General features: G+C 38.9%; 2 protein-coding genes across 6 annotated transcripts in view; one reads left to right on the forward strand and one right to left on the reverse strand.

The window, feature by feature from the left end:
- The window catches only part of LOC139964781 (uncharacterized), a 35,138-nt gene extending 20,520 nt beyond the window's left edge, over nt 1-14,618 (forward strand). For all 3 annotated transcript variants that reach the window (XM_071966746.1, XM_071966761.1, XM_071966754.1), the window contains exons 2-5: nt 4,891-5,129; nt 5,726-5,855; nt 7,735-7,929; nt 8,844-14,618. In XM_071966746.1, coding sequence (XP_071822847.1) covers nt 4,891-5,129; nt 5,726-5,855; nt 7,735-7,929; nt 8,844-11,488 — 3,209 coding nt within the window. In that variant the 3' untranslated portion in view covers nt 11,489-14,618. The remainder of the gene's footprint in view (nt 1-4,890; nt 5,130-5,725; nt 5,856-7,734; nt 7,930-8,843) is intronic.
- Nucleotides 14,619-19,199: 4,581 nt separating this feature from the next.
- LOC139964862 (copine-8-like) overlaps nt 19,200-25,308 on the reverse strand; it is a 28,774-nt gene continuing 22,665 nt past the window's right edge. For 2 of the 3 annotated variants that reach the window (XM_071966913.1, XM_071966925.1), the window contains exons 14-16: nt 24,969-25,203; nt 23,300-23,534; nt 19,200-22,874 (exon numbers count right to left, since the gene is read on the reverse strand). In XM_071966913.1, the coding sequence (XP_071823014.1) occupies nt 23,331-23,534; nt 24,969-25,203 (439 nt within the window). In that variant the 3' untranslated portion in view covers nt 19,200-22,874; nt 23,300-23,330. The remainder of the gene's footprint in view (nt 22,875-23,299; nt 23,535-24,968; nt 25,204-25,308) is intronic. The other variant, XR_011792116.1, reaches the window with a different exon arrangement.

The following is a 25,308-nucleotide window of genomic DNA, read 5'->3' on the forward strand; positions in this document are numbered from 1 at the left end:
ATTGACGCTACGCTATGTAAAAGATGCCTCTATTTGAGTGGAAATTTTGCTAAGAAAATAAGCAATTTAACTAAAATTTCTGCTTATAATTGTCTTAAAACTTGTTGTTAACCTTCATGTGTTCTTGTTTTAAGCTAACAGCTTTTCAAACGCTCGAAATTGGAAATCAAAAACAGTACAATTGTTCGCTATCTGTGTACAAAAAGTGCCTATATCAGCGTTTGATTTTCGCGGTATACAAACAATGACGTCACACAGTGACCAGAGGCTCCTTTGGGTCAATCTCTGTTTTCAGAAATTCCAGAGGTTCATGTCACGTGACTACCCAAAATGTCCATTTTCGTGGTCGTTTTTGATGGGTTATAGTAGGTTTTCGAAGATTATTTTTTACACATGTTGATTATGGGTATGTAAACTCCTAAATTAATGGAAAATCTCAAGAAAAAAAATTGCCTCCATATTTGGTCTTTAAGCTTTGATAGCTCTGCTAGTATACAGACAGTTTTTAAGTGGGAAAAATTTACTGTCGTCTGTATTTACATCATCATTTGTTTTTAATTCCCAAGCTTTTACGCAGAGACTCCCTGGAAGTAAATAAGGCGAATTGTTGACAGGAAAATTCAGCAAGCGATGGTGATGTCTGATTTATTAGCCACTGTTGAGCTATTATTATATTATCTTTGATTTGTTTATGACTTGCAATATGAATACATACTATTCTATGCAGTCTTTATAATACTACCTGTTATCTTATCTTCAATTGAAGTCTTAACATGGCAGAGAGCAATAGAAGAATGAGATCTGGTATTTTATGAAGCAATAAATCTGATCAGTTTCATAAAATCTGTTATATAACAACCTAGCTGCCAGCAAATTTCTGTTAACATCAAATGTGCTGGAAAGGAAAACTTTTCTTTGCCTCAGTAATGATCTTTGTTTCCAGAAAAAAAAGTCTATTAATTGCTTCATGAAAGCATTGTGGACACTCTCAGCGTAGACCTAACACACTTTCAAAGCAGAGTTACTTAGCCTAGCTTTCTTCGGGAATACCGATTCATCTTGAATGGTACAGTAAATTGTTGAAATGTCACACTACATGCTGGATGAAATGTATGTGACTCCAGCTTGTGAACAGATTTTATATTAAAAAAGTATATCTTTGTGAAACTTACAAATTTAATTGTTGAGATGGATTTTTAGACGCATTTCCAAGAATGGAGGTACTATGAAACCTTTTCAATTACCAGTCTATGTTAAACCCATTTAGTACTATTGTAATGAAGTTGCTCATGAAAATGTGAATTTTTTAATTTTTCATGAGAATTTCTAACCTGCCTGGGTTTGATGTTGAAATGTAATCGCTAATCTATTCATGTTAATATCGTTATAATCTCAGCCAGAAATCTTGTAAGTCTGTAGATTCAACTTTACAAAGTTGCTTAATCAAGATAAAGAGAGTCCAATCTACAGTACTTAATCATATTTCTTGTAAATACATGACCTCGACCGTAACTGTTCGAGCTGGGCCACCGTAGTTCATCTAACTTGTAAACATGAGCACTGTGTACAGTAGGCTGGCCAAAGTTCTACAGATCATAAAAAGGTTGCAAGCCTCCTAGTGCAAAATGACTGGTATGACTAGATAATAAAGCACAGATAATTAAATTAACTGTCTATGGGATCAGTTTAGAAATTTAACCTTTGACACGGACCTCACCTGTCGACCCATCACCTCCAGTCAAATCTACCTCATACAGTAGTTCTACTGTGCACAGTGTCTAGTTGTGTAGTAAGTACTGTTAATCAGATGCAACACAAAACTGTTACCGGGGAAACACTGAGCAGTCGACGGTCATCGTTTCATTTTTCTTAGATTGTAACAAATCAAGACTGAAGTTCTGCCTTAAGTCTTTCTTTGGGACGATAACATACGGTGGCATGCATTAGCCTTCTTCTTGGGGGGGGGGGGGAGGGGGGGGGGAATTATGAAAGAATTGATAAATCAGAGCAGAGATATGTACAGTATGTATGCAACTGAAATTTCACTTTTTTTTCATGCAGAACATTGGAGGTCAATCACTTTGCAATATACCCGATGGGGGGTTGTAGTATGCGGAAAACATTTATTCATGTATGTATGTAACTTTATGGACAGAAACATAAATTGGTTGGGAAAAAAATATTCAGCTTTCATAATCTTGCTTTTATTATCTACAGGGTAGTTTTTATTTTTTATCTTAGATCTCCGTCATTGGGTTTCTGCATCAAACAAAATAAGGAAAAATCTAATAAAAATCTAAATAAAACCTTTAATTGTCTTTCAAATTTTTAAAACTGCCTTTGATGCTATTATTAAGAATATTATTATTAACCAAAAAGAATCTTTTGAAATACCCAGTGTACCTGCCGGGGTGTAAGTGCGTCAGTGTCACAAGAGAGATTAGATGTCTGATACGGGCTGTATTTCGTCTTTGAGCTTCTGTAATACATTCCCTCAGATGTTAATATAATGTATCTGATCAAAATGTAAAAATCCTAAAAAAAAACAAAAAAACAACAAAAGGAACTGCTGATTAGGAAACTTTAGATCTCCAGAGGGGGCACATCTGCTTTACCTTCTTATTTTCTTTTGTTTTTTACAATTATGTTGTAATTAGTCTGAAAGATACGCAATGTGCAACACATAGGCCTAGGGTGTGTCCCTCACATGTACCTGCATGTACAAACTATAATCAGCCTGTGATATATATCTAGATAAAATATGATGACTGCTGTCGTACTGTAGGACTGTTGTACACTATAGAACCCATGGAGTCATATCAACATGAGGGCGCTGTTGAAGGTATTAAACCGCCTTCAACATCACAGCAGCTGTAGTAGGGTAATGCTCGCTCTGTCCTGGCTATCAGCTGTGCAGACTACAAATGAGACTATTGCAGTTCTACCCTTTGGAGGTCATTGATCCAAAGAAGTTGGACAAGCAACTACTAGTTCCTCATCCAGAGGGGGTCATCCAACACCTGCCGTGGTGGTCAGCCTCAGAGAATCGGAATCAGAGAGTCCTCTTCAGACTAAAGCTTCCAATGACATAAGTTACAACAGACGCCTCACTAAACTGGCTGGGGAGCCCACCTGCAGAACAGGAGAGCATGGGGGACGTGTTCCCCCGGTTGGGAAGAGATCTCACATAAATATTTGCAGAGATGTTGGCTGTCCTGCGGGCGTTGGGATCCTTCCAACCACAAGTGAGGATTTCCAGGTTGACAGTCTTCACTGCCAATACCACGGTGGTGGCTTATGTCGACTGGCAAGGAAGGACACACTCACAGGAAGCTGTGTCAACTGACTTGGGAGTTCCTGATGTTCTGCAAGGATTTGAATATTACCTTATGAGCCTCCCATATAGCGGGGAAAGAGAACACTATGGCAGACGCATTGTGAAGAGGAAACTTAGACCCGAACGAGTGTTCCCTAGCCCAAGGGACGTGCGACAGTATATTCCACTTGTTGGGCAATCCGTTCATAGACCTGTTTCACCTCTACAGACCGCCAAGCTTTAAGTGTTCTGCACCAGGCGTTCTAGGGCGTACCAAACAGACACCATGTTGCTTCCAGACTATTTAGAAGCTTACGCCTTCCCACCCGTGTCTAGTCAGGCCATACAGGAAGGCCAATCCAAAAGGAGAGTGATATTAGTGGCACTATTTTGGCCCTGCAGACAGTGGTTCAGGGAACTACTCCAGTTACAGCATGGACATTCCAGTAGTACTACCGGATACCCACCCCCCCCCCCCCCCCCAATTTCCAATAAAAGAGGAGAGGAACTCTCTTGCACCCAGAAATCAAAGGGACTCAATTTAGATGCCTGGAAGTTTTCAGGACTCTTTCAGACTGATATCAGACTGATAGGCTTCTCAGAGGCAGTTGCTTGGACGGCAGTAAATGCAAGAAGGAGGTCCACAGACTTGGCGAATAAGATTCCTGACTACGGATGTTCGGAGAGTGGCACGTGCCTTAATAGACAAGTGCTTCCATACAAGATTTCTGTAATGGAAGTGTGTGAGTTCCTACAAAGGCTCATTAAGTCAGGGAAGCAGGTAGCTGCTACTCCAAAAATTACAGATCAGCGATTGCCGCTATACATGAAGGGTTTGCAGGTGGTTCCATCCTGGGCACCAATAATTATAAAGGACAATACATCAGGGGAACGGCTAATAGGACACCAATGGGTCAGTGCTATCATGGAGCTTATATCAGCGGTGCTTCAAGCCTGGATAAAGTCACTGTTAGAGTGGATATTTTCAGCCTCTTTAGCAACCCTGACAAAGAAAACTCTGTTCCTCATTGAAGTAGCATCAGCAATAAAGAGATGTCTCCATGCTTTATCTTCTATTAAGAATAATCGTATTACTGTAGATTTAAGAATCGCAGGGTTAGGATGGTTCCAGACCCTCCTTTCTTTGCTTAGAACCAGGTCTTATCCATCTTGTCTGGGGGGGGGGATATTTTTATCCTGGAGATCCATGCACCTTGAAACCTATTGTTTTTGGTCAAGGTCAAGGGTTCAATGTTACTGTTCTGTCAAGTCAAAGAGAGTTAAGGAAGGTATGAAACCCATGTAATCATAAAATAACTTAAAATGTAAAACCAAGGTGGTTTAGATGACCTTCATAGCGAATACACAAAGCCTGTTGAAATTGGTAATAATTGTCAAAGTTCAATTGAGGTCATTGGTTGTTTCTCTTCTTGTAAATTTTAGCCTTTTATTTCAATCTATATTATATTCAATAATCTACCTTTTGTCACATAGTCTTTCAACTTTCTTAATAAGAAAAACATGAAAAAACAAAAAACCAACCACACTTCTCTCCTCTTTTATGATCTCCGTAGAAACGGTCGACAAGAAACAGAGAGAGTGTGATGATGCTGACTCTTCTCAGCAGGGTATGTCGGCATCTGATTGTATCCATGACAACCCACTCCAGGAGGATGTTGCAGAAGACTCTTTGTCATGCAAATTTATTGAAGCTCTACAGCAAGCCATAGTGGGACAGACTTTAGGCCCTATCTCTTCATCTATCTGCCAAATTGCCACCGAAACGATTGCAGTATCAGATGAGAAATCAAAGGTATAACCAACTATAATACAGTTGCCATTCTTTAATTTATGATCTATTGATATGCATTGTAATATTTAGAAAATTATATGTATGTATATGTTTATATATAGATGTAATCTGCATTCCATATGCAGTCAAAGTGAGATAAGAACTATTGTTGAATATTCATGTTGTATCTAAATTTACAAGCAAGCTGATTGGATTAGCACTTGGTGATCTCTTCCATATCTCATCAGATATCCCGGCCCCAAACTGAGATGTTGTACATTATACGTTATATAGGCATTCCCCTCATATTTTAGTTTGTAGTTATCTATTGATAATGTGTTGACATTAAATGTAGAGAATTTGAGAAGAGCAAAAAACTTGTAAAAAGACAAATACTGCAGTAATGTGTGTAAGGACGACATTTCATCTACAGAAAGTAACTTAGAACCAAGTGAAATAAACCTGAGAAAATTTGTGACCACACAGATGCAGTGAGCTCTAACTTTGTGTACATTTAATAGCTTTATGGAAGAAGTGTGAACGTGTACAGAACAATTGAGATTATTATTAATATTTTGTATTTCAGTAGTTTCTAAATTTCCCTTCCTTTGTCGTAGACGCTTGACCCCGAAAGATCGACCACGTCTCTAAAGGTGATACTTCAGGGAAACAACGGCGAAGAGGAAAGTGTCAGTTTTATACCTGCAGTCGACGAAGATGATGCTCACTTGGTCATTCAGAAAACCGGTAAGAACTTGGCCTTAAAAGGAAGTGTTTGTCATCTTGTTTTATTAACTCAACCTTGAAGCTATTATATACCTCAATCTTCATGAGAACGACACCTTACCAAGTAACGAATACAAAGTGAAACGCCTTTTGAGAGATATCATTATTTTGGAATTGCAGGTGAGGACTCTGCCATTTTTTTGTCCATGTGCGATGTCACATTGCGATGAGAAGGTTAGGTACGGTACCATGACAATAAGAAAACTGCAGCGGTTGTAAAATCCGCTTGTTGTTTGTTTTGTGTATATGACATCATGGCAGGCAAACATGATTTAGATCACATGATCACAAATCACTTGGTTTGTCTTTGCCCAGTGGTGACTTTTCAGTTCGCTAGAGTTATCTGAGGTTACATTTAAAAAGGAAAATTTAAGTTCAGTAGGTATCCAGATCAAAAGAAGTCAATATCTGAAAGCTTTATGAAACTCAATAATTCATTTCCAGCCTCGCATAAATTTTGTACTTGGCATTTGGATGGCTCCTTACCAGTGAGTTTTCAGGTGCTTTTGTTGTTGGTGGAGGTCAGTGATCATTCCAGTCACCAGTTGACAAAATATAAGAACCTAAAAGCTTACTCAACTAATATAGCTCTGAATAACATACTTGAATGGTAGTTGCCCCTCTGTTAGCACAGTGTTAATAACAGTCCTTTAGTAGTTCTGGTGAAAGCTTACTCAACTAAAATAGCTCTGAATAACATACTTGAATGGTAGTTGCCCCTCTGTTAGCACAGTGTTAATAACAGTCCTTTAGTAGTTCTGGTGAAAGTTTACTCAACTAAAATAGCTCTGAATAACATACTTGAATGGTAGTTGCCCCTCTGTTAGCACAGTGTTAATAACAGTCCTTTAGTAGTTCTGGTGAAAGTTTACTCAACTAAAATAGCTCTGAATAACATACTTGAATGGTAGTTGCCCCTCTGTTAGCACAGTGTTAATAACAGTCCTTTAGTAGTTCTGGTGAAAGTTTACTCAACTAAAATAGCTCTGAATAACATACTTGAATGGTAGTTGCCCCTCTGTTAGCACAGTGTTAATAACAGTCCTTTAGTAGTTCTGGTGAAAGTTTTTCACAACTAAATATCAAAAATTATGTCAAGGACAAGAACTCTGATCTTGCGGTTCCGAATTAATATTTGCACAATCGAACTCTGTGACTCTATTGTCATTCAGATTAATTAGTGGCAAAGAATGCCCCTGAGCTTTCAGGTGGATGTCCCTTTGGTGTCTCCACTTGTACTCTCACGAGAAATGCAATCAGTGGAGGCAATGAAAACAATGCCAAATTAAGAATTCTTAGTTAAGCCATTGCCATTTCTGAATATTCATGTGTCAGCCGACCTATGACCTCTATTCAAGTTAGCAAAAAATGTTTGATTAATCGTTGTAGGTCAGCTATATCAACCAGTGAAGTATCAGGGCACATCTTCCTCTTGAATAAATTGCATCTTAGCATAAATTTGACCTCAGCAGATTTACACATAAATTTACATGAAAGTCTATAAGTGTGCTAATCTTGCACAAGTTTCGGGCATCCACACGATAAGATTTAGCTTCCAAAATAAGTGCATTGAGATGCTCTGTTTACATGCGGCCATCTCATGTACACACATACACTGTATGCACACGCACTCGTCGTACACATGCAGACTCCAATGGACTGCATAGATTTTGAGTCCTGATGGATACTCAGAAGAACCATTATAAGTTAGCCTACACATCATATGATTTCAGGTTAGCTCTCTTTATTAAGGAAAGCTCAATTAGTCTTATCTTGACCTGAATCTTTGAAACTTGGGTTTCATAATCTTTAAAGCTGCGTTTGTTTATCCTCCGAATAGGCCGTGGTGTTTATGTCAAGCTGATGAGAAGATTCGAAACTCCATCGGAAATAAGAGGGCTCGTTATTGATGGGCAGCTGAAGAAAGATACGGCAGAAGTCGTAGTGATTAAGGAAGAAGAAGAAGTCGACGAAGGACTCGTGGAACATCCACCGTCCTCCAATACGAGTCACATAGACGAAGAGCACATCCTCAGTAAGTATCATTCAAAAGGTCTTTTAATATGTTCAACGGCTTTCCATAGTCGACTTATACTTCACTTCCTCATCCACAAGACCCCCTCAAGACTTGCTGTATGCGTTCTTGCTCTACCGTAACTGCAATATCTCTGCAAACTGTTTAGTAATGGCCTCCTCCGATGTCCGGCCCGTTCCACATTCTGGGCTGACTTTGTCACTCTGTTTCCTGAAGATCGTACATATCGACCTTGAAGGGTCATTCATTGAAAGCAACACTTAATCATATTTTAGTGATACCCTCTCAATACAGCTACGATGATGCGCTTTTAATATGTAGGCAACCAAAATTTCATGTCACTTTTGATCTCACTAACAACTTTCACCTCAGGCAAGAAGTACCAAACATTATGTTCTAAAGATACTGAAAATTACCAGTGATAGTTTTCATTGTGCAATTACACCAGCTTTACCACAGTTGTCTAGCCCTATACCACCCTTCGCCTCTTTTCTACCAAGCTAATTTGAAAACTATAAACGGAAGAAGACAATGCCTAAGTTTAGTTGATGCCATCAACAGGGTGAAAATGCTAGAGATTTTGCCGCCAAATCTGTTTCAACTTTATTGGCTTTATTATATAGAGGGATTCATTACATGTTGTAAGGTATATCAATATATATATATAGTTAAATATTTTGAAGGCTTGGAAAAGGAGATTTTCAGCAAAATACAGCCTTTGGAAGTGATTGTTAGGTTGGTATATATATGTGTATACTGTATGGTATATTGCTTCATTGTACATTGTTTGAAACTGATATATGCTTGTGTAGTATATATATATATAGCATGCATACCTGTTAATTTAAGCTTCTCAGAAAACAAGATTATTCATTTCCTGTCTTTATTCCCTTCTTTCTTTTCGCTCCAAACAGACGTCACCAAGAAGTGCCCAAACTGCAGCGTATGTTTCCGGAACACCAGCAACCTGCTCGCTCACCAGACGTACTACTGCACGGGCAGAGACCACAAGGAGCAGGCAGCACCAAGCCCACGTGACCACCATGTGAGCAGTAAGTCCCTCTCCGTCTCACAATCCTCCAGTCCACGTCTGACGTCCAGAAGTTCGAGTAGGAACTCCTCGGGCTCCGACGAAGGGTCTGGCTCTGCTCAGTCGGTCCATGTTTGCCAGCTCTGTCAGTCTTCATTCATGTCCCGTCAAAACTGTGAGAGTCACATGCTCATCCTGCACTGCGGGGAGCACGTCCCCATGTGCAAGTTCTGTAATTTTGTCGCCGGAAGTTGGGACATCCTCCGGGATCACGTCTTTACCCACGTCAAGGTGGAGAAGAGAGAAGAAGCGCAGAGCAGCAACGGCGATAGGAGCGTTGTGGGCTGCAACGGCTGTGCGAGACTCACAGAAATTGGTGAAAGCGATGGGGTCGTCGGCGGCGACGATTCGTCGAGAGATAACAGTCAAGGCAGAAGTAATACCAAGCATTTTCATGTTAAACATGACAGTAACAGCATGAATGACAACTGCAACAGTAACGACAGTCGCGAGACAGATGACGTACATCGGACACGTGGTTTACTCGAAAAATCAAATTTAAAACGCAAGTGTAGTTCTAGCAGGGAGTTTAGTAAGAGGACTCGTTGGGGAGATGCAACGGGCAGAGGCAGCCCGTTGGAAGTTAGAAATGTCAATTATGGTAACCCTTCCCCACCAGCCATTTCTGCCTCGATGTGTAGAGCCTGCAACATCAGTTTCCGTTCCAAAGAAAACTATGTCGCCCACAAGAAGTATTATTGTAAACAAAGGCATTCCGAGCATCATGAGTCAAAGGTGATGTCGCCCTCGTCGGATAGTAGAGAGGGTTCCCCACGACGTTGCCAGTCTCCTGGTGGTATGTTGCCTAACGTTGTACACAGTAAGAACCAACGTGGCAGTCCCATGCAGTACACCGTAGAAAGGAACGTGTCGCCCGAGAGGTCGGACAGATCCCTGATGAAAGGGCCGCCTCATGCTCCCCTCGTGTACATGAGTCAAGTGGTGCCATCTGCCATGCTGGTCGGGGGTACCCAAATCATAAGTCCCAACGGTGCCCATCTCATCTCTCCGATATTCCTTCTGACCCCTCCCGTGGCCATCCCCGTCACGGGCGTTGAGCCCTCTTTACCTACTTCCACATCCGACTCTTCCTGGAAAAGAAAGGACAAAGTCGATTCCCCTCTAGACTTGAGTATGACCTCTTCACCTGCCACCCCAGAGAATGTTCAGAGACCGTCAGAGATCAGAGAAGAAGAAGAAGACTGTGACAACCTCAAGGTACAATCTCCCCGAAGTCCCAGTTCTGCCTCGCCTCAAAAGTCATTCATCTGCGGTCAATGCGGCGTCTCGTTTTGGAAAGCAAACACCTTGATCGCACACAAGCAGCTCTACTGCTCGGAAATGCAAAAGGACGAGAGCAAACCGTCGTCGGGGCGTCCTTCGCAGCGACAACGTCAAACGTCTCCCGGCGGATCGGATTCCTCGGAACTGCCTTCGCAAGATCCCCGGACGAGATTCGGCGCCGCTGTATCCACATCCGAGACGGAACAGAGGAAGCGCAGGTTACCATTCCCAGCTTCACGTGTGTCTCCTAATCGCAGCAGGCACGAACAGCATCTGGAGAAATATTTCACTAGTTTTCACATTGAAAATCAAATATACAAAGGGCTTCACCTCTGCTCGGGCTGTGGTGTCGCTTTTCGCAAACTGGAATCCTTGGAGATCCATCAAAAGTTTTACTGTCAAAAATCGGCTTCTTCTGCGCCCGGCAGTAGCGGTACGCCTTCAACAACAGCAGAAAGGAATTGCAGAGGAACTAAGGACAAGAATAGCCAATCAGAGAACAACCATTTAAGACTTTTAAGCGATGGCAACGTAATCCATACGAGAAAGGGAAACACCAAGAGTAGACACCTGCCTGTCAATTCTGGTCTTGGGAAACATCACAAGCCAGATGAATTCGAAAGTAGAAGTCGAGATGAAACTATCGGAAAGGAAAGGAGTGGCAGGCAGAGTCTTGAGTTATGTGACAGACAAATGTCTCCAAACCAGGACATAAACCGACGAGCTAGATCGTGGCCCATGATCAGTCAGAGAGAAGTCGATGATGATGAGTCAAGAAAATCACCTCCTGCATTTGTTGTTGGAGACGGCACCTCTGATAAAATTAAAAGTGAGCAAAATGACTTCCTTGACAAGGATAGAACATCTCAGGGATTTGGCAGGGTGAACGAGAAAAATGTTAACGGATGTATTCGTGTCAAGACCGAAGCATCGTCACCGAAAGACGACGGCGGCATTCGACCTGGACGAGACCATCAAAAAACCGAAAATGCAAGAGCACAGGTCCATAGGAAAATTCCTCATTCAGTTTCAGTCGTTGGTGTTAGACCCGATTCCACGTTTCTGCCAAGCAGCAAAGCCTGCAGGGCCTGCAACATTAGCTTCCATAGCCTCTCTACTTTCATTGCTCATAAAAAGTATTATTGTTCTAGCACTGCTAGTCAAAGGTCAAAATTGTCTACATGACCTATTATTTGCTAGGAGATTGAAACAAGGTGTATGTTAATTTGGCAGGTTTCCTTGCGACAGATCTTCAATAATATATAATTCATTAAAGATGATTAAGGGTTGCATATATGTGTAAATGATCAAATTTCACAAACCAAAGTTTTCCATGGCAACAAGTCTACAGTTTGGTCTTGTTATTCTGGAGGAAGCCTAGTGTTACAATTACTATCACATAATCACATATGGTCATAGTATGATTTGGAATTGTTCACACTGAAAGTATGAGTCATGGATCATGACATAGAAGTATCATAGAGTGGTACTAAGCATTGGAAAATGTTCCCAATTCGCTGAATGTACAGTTGGAATTATGTAGAGTTAAAGGGTATTAGGTGGATGAAGTTGATAAACCTTGCTGGAGATGTTGTACATTTTCCATTTTAAGGACATTCTCATAGAATTTTGGTTGGTGAAGATTTGAATTTCTCAAATTTGGTGAGATTATTTGAATGCATCTGACAACAGCAGAGTGAATGATGTCACCATGGCAATTGAGCTAAAAATGTCTTTGTTTTTATTATAAATATTTCAATCACTAATCTGCAGGGGAAGATATTGCTAAGAAAAAAATGGATGTAATTCTATATTCAGAGAGCATTGACAGCTGAGCAAACATTTAAGTTGTCAACAATCAACATGGAGATTATGAAAGGAATGTAAAGCTTTAGAAAAGTATTTTTGACCATGATGCCACAGACCAACTCCTGTGATCCACTTTCTGGAGTAAGGAAGGGTAAATTCAGTTGTCAAATAAGGTTGCATTCAATGAACCATTTTATCAAGATCTGGTTTTTCGCTAACACCGTAGAATATTTGTTTCTTTCTCACATTGTCTGGTACTGGAAAATTTGTTGAAGATGAACAATACTAGAGAGGGAAAGCCAACTTATTCCAGTGGCTGAATTTGAATATTTAACAAACTTGCTGGAGAACTTCTGTGTACTCTTCAGTTAAAAACAATTCGTTGTAGAATTTTGTGTGGCAAGATATGACATTCTTTCAACTTTGTGTAGTTTTGTGAATGCTTATAAACAAACAATACAAAATTACTCCTTAAAATAACACTACAAAATTATCCCATGTACTTATGTCAAATTATTAGCAACCTGGTAACATTTATGCAAACCAGGTAGACTACAGTAGTCAGGTGTAGCATATATCTTTGGCGATTCGATTTAATCACTTTTACAGTTGAAAGGTTGTACAACATTAAACTTGGGTAGTTTATTTCGTGTTATTGGTAGTCATAGAAACTGACATTTTATAGTTCTGGCATTATTAGCTGTTTTGGATTAATAACAGTTTTGCAACAGCTGTATCACATCCAGCCCTTCACGCTTAGGAGTGAAGATATTAAAGAATGGGAATAAGACCACTTTAAAAAAAAAATTGTGGGCAATTGTAGACCAGAGAAAAAAAATAAAAAATTGAGCAAGCTACAAGAATTTCTTGCTCATCCCCCATCAAGATGGTAATATTTATTTTATTTTTTATATTTATTATTAAACCCTTAAAACAAGTTGCAATATCCCACTGGTGCAAGTATTTTAAGATTTGATGGGGTTTGAGTAACCTTGGTTTAGGGCCTTTTAAAAACAAAGCAGGGTTTGTTTGTATAGGACCTTGAGAAAGAGGTGGCCATTATTGACATGGAAAATAATTACTTTGTGAAAGTTTAATTTCTGGTCTGTACCCGACTATTGCACCCTTTAATTAAACATTTTCTAAAGTTTAATAGTCAATGTTTGGCAGTCCTGTCTTGCAGATAAGTTCTCTTTTTTTTTTCTCTTTTCATGACGATTAAGCCATATATTTCATGGCTTAAGAATACAATCAGTAATTTAAATGTACAGTAAATATTACACAGAACCAATTTTTTTTTTGGTGGCCTGAGACAACCAATGTGTAGTATAAATTGTGTGCAATATATGAAATATTGAATTTGGTTGATTTATAACTTAAAAGTGACAAAGACTTTGCCTGTGATTTCTGGCTGGTTTCTGCAGTACTCGAATCACACAATTGTGATATCCCTAGAGCTATAAAAGTTTTAAGACCATGTGAAAAGGTGTCAGTATCGACCTGACATTCTTTGTAAGACAACAGTGACAAGTTGATCTGACTTGATCTGGTGTGGTACTGGGTCCGATGCAACAATTATCTATGTGTCGTGAAAATTGATTTCTTCCCAAATGCCGAATGCGTTCATTGGCCCTAGTGTCACTGGTTGAATCACTGAACCATAATCATGTTATGCCCCAGTCCCTCCCATAATGGGAGAGGATTAAATATGTACAAATTAAAGGCATTGAAGACTCGCCCCAAACCGTATGCCGCCCTCAGAAAAAAGTTCACTTTCCGTTGCTTGCAAGTGAAGTTTTCTTCTTGTCACTACAAAAGCAGACAGTAATTAAACGTGATATCTTGTTATCTTTTTCTGGACCTGAGTTCAGGGAGTTCCATAACAACTCCCTGCTGAGATGTCCATCGATGCTATGTACACCGTGTTGTGGGTATTGACCGTAGCTGCATGTGTTGACTGTACACTAGTGTCTAATTACCGACGGTAGCAAGCTTTATGTGTATTTTCTGGGATCGATGGTGGTGTCTAACACTTCTGTTACCCCTCATTCGAAACTAGGTCAGATTACCGCCGCGCAAGTCTTCACTCCCTTTAAATGAGTCATGAAGGTGGAAGCTCTGGGTGTTGGTGGGAAAGGAAATTGCTCAAGGTCCAGCTTATACGAATATTTCACATAATTTCAGATCAATAATACTGACAAGCTTTTAATTGCAGCATGTCCTATTTTTTCGCCCGTCTTTCCTGGAATTGTACAATCCTGCTTATAATTATTAAGGGATATGAACGCAATGCAAACAATCCAGCTATTGTTATTATTATTGTCATTATTATTATTATGCAGAAAATTCTTCCTACTTGTCTTTTTTTCAGTTCATCCTTGCTCAATTCTTGCCAAGTCACGATTATTTTATTTCGGCATTTTATACATATTTGTATGCCCTGTGCTAATTTAATTATCAATATAACGAGTAGTGTTATAAATACACTGAATGAAAAAAAAAAATGCGTTTGTCTTTGTTTCTTACTTTCTCTGTTAAAAAGAAAAATTACCTTCTTGGGCAGCCATTTGGGACAATTTCCTTATGGCTAATACCTATTAACTGTCCTTCGATAGCATGCTTCAAAGCACTCTTATTGACAGTACAAACAGTTCCTAACCTCTGAACATGATATTCATACTGCTCATACTGACACTATGTGTGCTCTGAAGAAGGACATGCCAGTATAGAAAAAAATGTCCTAACAGGGTGTGTTTGGACCAGATAATTCATACTATGTTTCTACCCTCTTCATTGTGATATTATGAGATTTGCATACATTATTGCCATCTCTTGTTACCTCACTGGTCCTTGAAAAAAATGAAAAGTCCAGTTCATAAGGCACTTCTGTTGACCATTGCCATGGGCTGAAAAGTGGGCTGAAATTCCTGCATCCAATTGAGTTGCTTAAAATTGCCGAGTCGACTAAAGCCATTGCCAGTAATTTTGTGACTCGTAACTTAACATCACTATATTATATCTTGGGATGGGTGGGAAGGTTGAGGGGGGGGGGGAGGCTGGAATAAACTTCAAAACCTTGTTCCAGTCTCTTCACTTTTGAAATTTAGTGACTCAAGGCATGATTCATAACAGCACAGTTATATTCATAGGCGTAGGAGGCAGGGGAAGGCGAGGGGGGCTGCAGTCCCCCGGCCAAATATTTTTGTGGAAATTCGGGCAATGTGCTGAGAATTTTTCGGGCACCAACTGAAAGACAAATAAATTGCAATGTATTTTTCAATGGTTAAACTTATAATATTATTATCATTATTATTGTACCGACTTCCCCAAAAATTATAACCAATATGGAAGGGTAATAACACGGCAAATGATTGTATGTTATTGGCATGCGATGCAATAACAGATGCATGCCTATATGATATGTACATTAAGATGTTGAAAGAGCGCCGAGCGCGCAAACAATTTTGGTTATATTTTTCGGGTAAGTCGTTACAGCCCCCCAAATCATATTGGGCTCCTATGCCTATGGTTATATTAATATACATATATATTTTAAGCTTGAACACACTAATATGTACCTCTCAATTTTCCCCCCACCATTTTATGAGCTAATTTGAATACCATTATGCATATCATAACTGAACACATCTTGATGATTCTGTTGTCATTATGAAATGTTTCATAAAATATTACTTTATCACATAAAACATTGTAAGTTACCAAAATCTACTGAAAACGAAGCATGTCAGACACAAAGGTGGCTTAAGCTAATAGGGGCATAGGAGGGAAAAAAATAGATGTCCCCAAATCCCAAAATTTTGACTCAATATTTTTCCTTTATTATGTCCCTATTATTAAGCCACCGTACAACACAAAGGACTATATGTGAGTATAGCTATGTGCCTGTTCAATCTGTATGGAGTGGAGTGCAGCTCCTACACATGGAGACTGCTTAGACAAAGAGCTAGCTACCCATGATGACTCCAAAAGGGTGCATGTGGATAACATAATCTGTGGTCATGTCAACTGGTACGGACACAAGTGAAAGTCCCTCTTGTGAGTATATGTACACAAAATAAAACAACAGAATTTTTGTTCTCTTTCTCAAGTTTCATGGGTGATTTGCTTCTCTTTGTATCGTCTGCGATGTCAGCCACTTTCAGTATTACTGGCAAGCAAAGAGATTTAGCCAAACTCCGGGTGTTACAAGCTTGAAGGTTGGCATATGCTCAGTTGGAATTCCAGAAAGGATTATTTGGCAGGTACCCCATCATAGGCAGTTGAGGCAGGATGGAGTTTGCCTGGGGGGGGGGGGGGAGGGTGGGAGGAGGAGGAGGAATGGGCAGAAGATTGAGGGACACAAGTTAGACAGCAACGTTCAGCATTGTCATTGTTATTTTCTCCCTATGGTGGCACCATACCTGCATGATAAGCATTGTTGGAAATATTGAGGGACCATGACCCCCAACGACTCCAGCCCGTTTTGGAAAATTCCATTTCCTTTGCATTTCCCTTCCTCTGGACCCACCATAGTTGTTGGCCACATTTATTAACAGCATTCTTGTAAGATATTAGCAGGGAGATAATACTTGGACCAAGTAGCCATGTCTTAGACGATTTTTTGGCAACATTTTTTGTTTACTACATTGGGGAGAGTAAGTAGGATGCAAAATTAGTCTCTAATGTTACTAGGTACTTTTAACCTTTCAAACTTTGTGATTCATTGACAATTTTATGAATTAATCTCTGAAAGAAGTTGTTGGTAAAATATCTTTTTGAGTATATCAGGTGCGTATCCAGGGGGGGGCGTTGGGGGCGCGCGCCCCCCGGGTAAGAAAAAGAGGAGAGAAAAAAAGAGAAGAAAAAAGGAAAAAAAGGGGGAAAAGAGGAGGAGGAGAGGAAGGAAGGGAAAAGAAAATGAAGAAAGAGAGAAAAAGGAGAAAAGGAGGGAGTAAAAGAAAAACGCGAAGACACCGGGAAGAGAAAGAGGAACAGTGACATCATTACAGCGCTGAAGGGTAGCCAGTGACGGATCAATGATTTCGTAAAAGTTTGACTCACCCTACCCCTTACACCGACAACTCCATTTTTTGACGTTTCCGTTTTCCTCTCTCACTAATGATCTATATATATACTATATATGGTCTATCATAACGCGTGTGTAGAATTGTGCTATGAAACCAACTGTGGCTGGTCTCAAACTCGACAGCGTCGTCGGGGAACATGACGATTTTTGGGATGGGGGCGACCGCCCGTCTGACCCCCCCCCCCCCCACATTCAGCATTTTTTTAAATGATATCGCTAAGTAATTTCAAAATAGAAAGTGCTTAGATGCAACTTACAAGGCCTGGGAAGTGTCATTTCCAGCGATCTGGGAGACATTTTTTGCCAAAATTTGCTTGTACGCTTCTCGCTAACAAATGGTCCTGGGTAGTGCCATTTCCAGCGATCTGGGAGGCATTTTCGGCCAAAATTTCCTTGTACGCTTCGCGCCAACCTGTGGTGGCGCTACGATTAGATAATTTGCCTACAGGCTTCGCCCCTCCCTTGACAAATTCCTCGCTACGCGCCTGTTTGAATTTGTAACGCAAACAGCAGATATCACATCATAATTATCAGTGAGCATGAAAATGGCGTTCCAGGATGAAAAGCCTCAAAACTGTCCGACTTGACTGAAAAAATAACCAAAAATTTTCGCGCGCGCTCAACGTGTTAATGTCAATATCAAATAAGCAAGCATCGGTTATTACATCGCATGCCATCATGTACCGTACGTTCCGTTAAAATTGCGCAGTATACCGCGGGATGCTAATGTAAACAACGGCATGTCTCATGTAGATGTATAAAAAGCATGGAGGTCCAATTATGTCAAAACTCTCTTTTACATTAGTAATGGCGAATTGGGGCTGCACCCCCGCCGCGCAGTGGCGGAGCGTCCATACGGTCATGGGGGCGGATGCCCCCCTGACGGACTCAAATGGACTGCTGGCGCCTTTTTCAGCTCTTTACCACTTTTTACTTATTCTAGATTATTGACTTTTTTATTGCGCTCTCATCTACTTATTGACATTTGTCACATTTTGTTGGTGTAATTTGGCGATGACACCTTATTCTTCGTTTATCTGCAAATTAGCCAGGCCCGGAAAGGGTCATTTCCGGCGATCTAGGGAGTATCTTTACTCAAAAATTTTCTGTACGCTACGCGCCAACCAGTGGTGGCGCTCCGCTTAGATAGTGTCGAAAGTGCCCCTACAGACCATTCTCGCCCCTCCTGACCAATACCCCTAGCTCCGCCACTGCCGCCGCGCCTCCTACGCCTATGTGTGTAGTGTTCGGTTTCGGAAATATCTGCTATTTTTTCATTTCCTTCAACCAAGTTTTATAATAGCCGTTATAAGAGGTTTTAATATTTGTACACCAATAAATTAACTGTGTCTGAAGTTTCGAAAATTTCTGACCAACATTCTGCATCACACTTCCCTCTACTCGTGCAATTTTGACCGGTCTGTTAGGGGTTGAAGGAAGTTTTTCTATATTGGTTGTCCATAGATGAAATTTTGTACAACATTGTGGGTATGTTTTGAAGTGAGTTTATTCACGAGAAATGTGAATTTTCAAATTCTGAACAAATATGGGGCTTAAAACCTTAAAAAGTGGGGCTGACGGGTATTGTGGGCCGCGACGTAGAATCACCTACAAAGCAAAGACCCACAGGAGATGCGATCAGGTCGAACATGATGTGTGCCGGGTTGACAATCTTCAAAAAGGTTATGGATGCAAAAAAAAAACTATTAGGAAATACATGGTTATCAGGCAAAAAGTATACATCTGGTTGGTCATTTCAAGCCCGAGAAGTGCCGTTTCCGGTGATCTGGGGGGTATCAAAATAAGAAATTTTCTTGTACGCTGCGCGCCAACCGATGGTGGCGCTCCGCTTAGATAGTAATCCACGCCCCCCGGGTTTGAAAATCCTGGATACGCGCCTGTATATATAAAAAATTATTAAACATTGCACGATAAAGTTGTAAGAGCTTCTACATAGAGGAACAAACAATAAACACAGAAAAGAAGAAAATAAAAACCTGGTTCTTCGATCCATCGTTTTTCTTTTTTATTTTTAATATGTATTCAAAAGAATCATGTATGGAATCTGTATAATTAGCTGTAAAAAGCAAACGTAAAATCATTTAAACTATCATACAAACACTTCTTCAATTCTCAAGGAAGACCTATTACCCTTCATGAACAATACTTTACTCTCTCCTCGCTTCTTAAAATCAGGTGACAAAATCAACTGATATAAAATTGATAAAATTATCTATCAAAACATTAGCACATCTAAAGCTACATTCAAACTAAAGGCTATGAGTTGCTAATGGCATAAATACAGAAGCACTTCATAACTCTTATTGCGTCACTACCTTAAATGCTACAATTTCGTCTGGGAATTTTCAGTCATGTCACTGATGATGTCAAATTCAAACAACCAAATTTAAAAAAATTCAAATTTAAACAAATATCAAATAGAACCCACGCGACCTGGAATCAATTTCTCTCGCTTTGTTCTACCAAAACTGTATGACGAGTCCCGAAATCGGGCAAACGTTTTCCCGACTGAAACCATCCGCTAGTTTAGCGTTTTTAATACGCTAATTTCGAGCAGCCAGATCATTTTAACCACAGGCAGCTCTGGGATAGATTGAGGAGTAACCAAACACGTGTGAACGTCAAGTGGCTTGGGGACTGAGTGACGCAAAAACCAAAACCAAAATTAATCTTTAATACAATAATATTCATCTTTTATTTTTAATTGCTACCACCTACATATCAAATTCAACATATTTATTAATTACATGCTAATTTTTACATTTTTACATGCTCCCAATGAAAACAAAAGCAACGCCGATGTACGAACCCAAACGTTTTGCGCAGAAAGCTTACATCTTTGAGATTAGGAGACGACAGAAGACAAGATAGGAGTGGTATTTATTTAAACCGTGGGCTTACATCTCATTGGCCGATAAAAGCATACAGTCATACAACACTGACATTGCAACCTCTTGGATGTTTCCCATCATTTGCCTGATAACTAAGAGTTGATTGAGCTGCTAACAACAACGACATCAATCAACCAACTATCCCAGCGATCATAGTAAATGTTCTATCTGGCTTAAATCCCAAAAAGTGGTCGGTATAAATTTACTATAAAGAATCATGCTTAGATATCCCCCTCTCATGTCTATGAGGAAATAACATACATTCTAGTATCACATAGCAAAATGTGTCTTGTCTCTCAAGTTGAGTTATTTCAGTCCTTCGTAGGTTAACATTCTGAAAAATGCAAAATGTTTTTTCTCTCTTAATTTGAGTAATTTCAGTCCTTCGTGGGTTAACATTCTGAAAAATGTAAAATGTTTTTTCTCTCTTAATTTGAGTAATTTCAGTCCTTCGTGGGTTAATATTCTAAAATGCAATGCTGCAGAATCTTTGTACGTTCAATTTATCGACCAACCAACCAACGAACAGATAAAACACTGATCCAACGTCATCGGGATCGTTATTTGCAACATGTAGTGGGTTTCAACAGATAACTTCAAAGCAACATTTTAAGGTCACAATTCATAACCAGTATTGGTCGTGAAAATATATGACTTTACTTGATGATTACTTGTTAGTTTCACTCAAAGCTAACTTCATCAAACAGATCAATTCTCTTTTGAAAAAATTTGATACTAAGACACTATTTAAGACATTCATCTTTTGTAAAATGAATCATATCAAATTTAAAATGATTACTTCTTTCACATACAAATTGCGTCATTATTCAAAAAGATGTCGAACAGTTAAATTTCTATTAATAAATTAATTAATCATTAGTATTGTGGTTAACTGCTATTTAACAATATCTATTACCTCAAATCCATTTCAAGTTTTCATGCAGGAATGCATTGAAGTCTTCATATACAACAATGTTAAAATCTTAATGTCTTGTAGGTATCAAGGACCTATCCTATCATTTCTGTCATGCATTGCTGTTTAATTATAAGCTACACTTTTATTTCCTAAAACGATCCAGCTGTCCTATTAATCTGCATATGTATGATTTTGTAATTTGCATAAGTATTGTCCCCTAATTGTGAGTTATCACAAGAGGTTATTTACTAAATTGCATAAATCCTTTTGAAACAGGAGGATCTGTTCTTATCTGAGCAATTTATCAAGCGCAATAAATATGACAGATTCTGATAAGAAAAGCTCAACTTTTTAAACACAAACACCAAACATTTAATTCTTGTTCTGAATACATGATAAATAAATCCTGATATGTTCAGAAACATGCTATCAAAATATAATTACTGTTGTTAGAATTCAAAAAGTGATCCGTTCAGCCTGAAATCTGTGAGGGTACTCCTTAAAGGTCTGCTGTAGAGACCCCAACTATAGCACGCTATCGTGGAAAAGTTTCTTGAAATTACGTAAACAACCTGCCTTGGTTGTAAAATGACCTCTTTTTACCAATTAGTCTGCAATGCCTGCCATATATTTTTTTCTTGTATGAGGGTCTTTGATATGCTTAATGATGAACTACATTTTAGACATGAATATATTTCTACACAGTGTTTACACAAAGAGCTTTACGGTGTTAAGACTCTATGCAGGCCTAACTTTATAGCCTGAGGAAAATTTACGACCCTGGCATGGTCCATTACCTAATCACAAAAATTTCCTCACTATAGTGTGCTTTAATTGGAGACAATAAAGCAGATCTTGAACATGGTTATCATAAGTACAACTATGAAGATCACAGTAGGTTTTATTCATTCTTCTTTTTCTTCTTATTTATTTATTATTTTTAATTTTTTTGCAAGGGGGGTATCTTTTAAGCACTACTTTGACTCCAACAAGAAAAAGGTTTTAACCTTGAGTTGGTCAAGGTACTAGCTTTGCAGGTGATACAGACACTGACAACAGTACACTCTGTGCACATGGTTCTGAACGGGAAGTTGCCATTTCCATGGAGTATATATACATTTGTTTATCATTTATCATTTGCCTAAAGCTCGTGACTTTAAGAAGATACAAAGTTGCGATATGAGACCATCAGTGTGACTCAGCTCTCACACATTTCAGCCTTCCCAAGACACTATGTAAAGGCAATCATGAACCAGTCTCATGAATACTCATCAGTCTCATGAATACTCATCAGTCTCATGATTACTCATCAGTCTCATGAATACTGCAGTCTCATGAATACTCATCAGTCTCATGAATACTCATCAGTCTCATGAATACTCATCAGTCTCATGAATACTCATTGCTTCATGAATACTCATCAGTTCATGAATACTGCAGTCTCATGAATACTCATTGCTTCATGAATACTCATTAGTCTCATGAATACTCATTAGTCTCCAAAAACAAACCCCCCAAAAAATTATGATTTCTTGATTACGAATCTGATACATAATGAATACAATCTTTATACATGATTTCTTCCATCTCCCATATTTGGCATGAACCGTAAGAATTTATCCAAATGGAAATTAAATTGTGTATAAGAAAGACCATCTTCTTCAATGGAAGTGAAAGCATTCGTAATGCTGGAACTTGTCACACAGCTGCTGAAGGAATATTCCCACCGTTGACACCAATGATGAGATATCTTGAGAGGTTGCATTCCTTACATCCCACGCTAAAGTAGCTTCTCTCGTTACGGTACTTGGTGTGTCAGAAGAGTTTTATCACAACTGATTTTGTCATCTCAAAAAGAAGAAAGAAGAACAAAGGTCAAGTCACATTTTTTGGGGGGGAAGGGGGGGGGCAACTTTTATAAGATCTACTAAGGACGACACCATCTATTCTGAAAAAGCTTGACCTACTGATGACAAAAGTGATCTACCATCGTGGTTTAATTGATCCCTTCTTGATTAAACAGTCAGTGATTTCAATAAGTCGGTTCACGATAAAAATGATCTACTCACAATAACATGACCTATTCACAATAAAAATTAATTCATAAACTTAAAAATTATCCATTCATGATGAAATGATTTATTTCACAGTGAATGATATGACCTTCAATAACTCGATAATTTTTTTTTTTACTTATTATTATGAACTTCACAATATAATGCTTTTATCCACAATCATAAAATAATCAACTCACAATAACATGACATACTCACAAGTAAAATCGAACCAAGGTATCATAAAATGCTACCGAAGCTCTGGAGCAGAGGCGATAGCTGAGCTCTGCGATGCCACCGATGTGATCGATCCACGTCTCGGCCTCGGTTTGACCCCGTTAGACCTCATATAGGATAGAAACTGGTCTGGAATTTCCGCTAAAACTTCTTTTGCGAGTTGAGCTTGACTGATGACCGCATTGTTAGCATTTTCAAAGTCTCTAAATGGAACAAACTGAAAGACGAAACAGAACGGTATTTCACTTCATCTTAAAGTGTGACACAGACACTAACATTTTAAATTTTATTTTCTTATTACGTACTCACTTTTGATGTCCTGGTAATAAAGATTTATATTTAAACTGGAAATAAATAAATGAAATGAAAAAATAAAAAAAATGAAGAAAACAGAAAGAAAAAAAATGGCCGCTGTGTTTATACATATATATATATATATATATATATATATATATATATATATATATATATATATATATATATAAATGAAAATCGTAATGAGTTGGAAAATCAAGAACAGTGAAAAAACTTTCAGCCTCCACCGGGATTCGAACCACGGGCCTCCCGCTCTGTACGCGGACACCCTAACCACTAGGCTATGGACGCTGACTGTATGTCCAGAGGTTCGAAACCGGTAAGGAAGATCGTAATTCCACTGTAGGCGTTTGTCACTTTATATACATATATAGATAACTGTAACATACCATCTTTTTGTTTGTCTTTTTTTTTGTACACTAACATTTGAAAATAAAATTTTCTTATTATGTACTCACTTTTCATGTCCTGGTAATAAATATTTATATTTATACTGGAAATAAATAAATGAATATATATAGATAACTGTAATCAACTACTTCCCTCACCCTCCTCTCCTTACTTTGACACATTTTCTAACACAGGCTCTTTAGTGGATGAGCAGTTTACTAACAGTTTTTGTTTATCAAGATACGGTTGACTGAATGGTGCCTGAGTGTTGGCTGGGGATAACCCTGCATTAGTCCATGATATGGATCACAGTAGGGGGGGGGGGGGGCTGTGACATCATAACGGCAAATGTTTTTTTTGGGACGTCAAAAGCTTTACTTTGCTCTTATAATCCTCTTGTTGATTTTATATCCTGATACATTTTTTTTTTCTGATGCATTTTGGGATAATGCTTTAGCTTTTACAAGGTTCTCTGTATTTAGAATTTCATCAAAATTTGGCTTTGTGGAGTTAGAAAATAATTACTTGCCCATGTGAGTTATTAAGCGAGTTAAACAAATTTGGTAATAGAGAAAAAACCAGACCATTTTCAGTGGAATGGCCATGGTGGGCATCATTTCACTCTACTGTTGCCAGATGCATTTACCCAAAAAATATCACAAAAATTTGGGAAATTCATCACTTCATCATATACAACAACAAAAATGCTATGAGCATAAAATACAGAAGACTTCCAGCAATTTGTTTTATTCAGTATAAATCAACTTCAGCCACCCAAATATCCCTCGAATATTTTCTGCATCTTTGTTTAATGGAAGTTTTTTTTTTTTATTTAAACCAATTTTATATTTCGAATAATTTTCATAAAACTTTAGTCTACCTTTAGCTATCTGACACCAAAGAAAAAAAAAGAAGAAGAAAAAAACAAAAATTGACTTTGATTTACCTGAACGATATCTCTCTCTGCGACTTTTCCTTGGAAGCTTAATCGCACCTCGTCGCCGTCGAGCTCTTCCATGGCTGTGAAATCCTCGTTTCCTACTCCGACTATGATGATGGACATCGGCAGCGAAGCCGCCCGGACGATCTCCTTCTTTGTCTTCTGCATATCAGTTATGATGCCGTCGGTGATGATGAGGAGAATGAAATACTCGGAACCATCCTTCGTAGCAGCTGCAAAACTTGGGGGTTTGAGAAAAGGGGGGAGGGATGACCAAAAATATGAGGCTTCACGTTATGAATACTTTCAGAAACGGAAGGCTTGGTACTCATTCTATGCATTATCA

The sequence above is a fragment of the Apostichopus japonicus genome, chromosome 3 (assembly GCF_037975245.1).
Source record: "Apostichopus japonicus isolate 1M-3 chromosome 3, ASM3797524v1, whole genome shotgun sequence".
NCBI lineage: Eukaryota > Metazoa > Echinodermata > Holothuroidea > Aspidochirotida > Stichopodidae > Apostichopus > Apostichopus japonicus.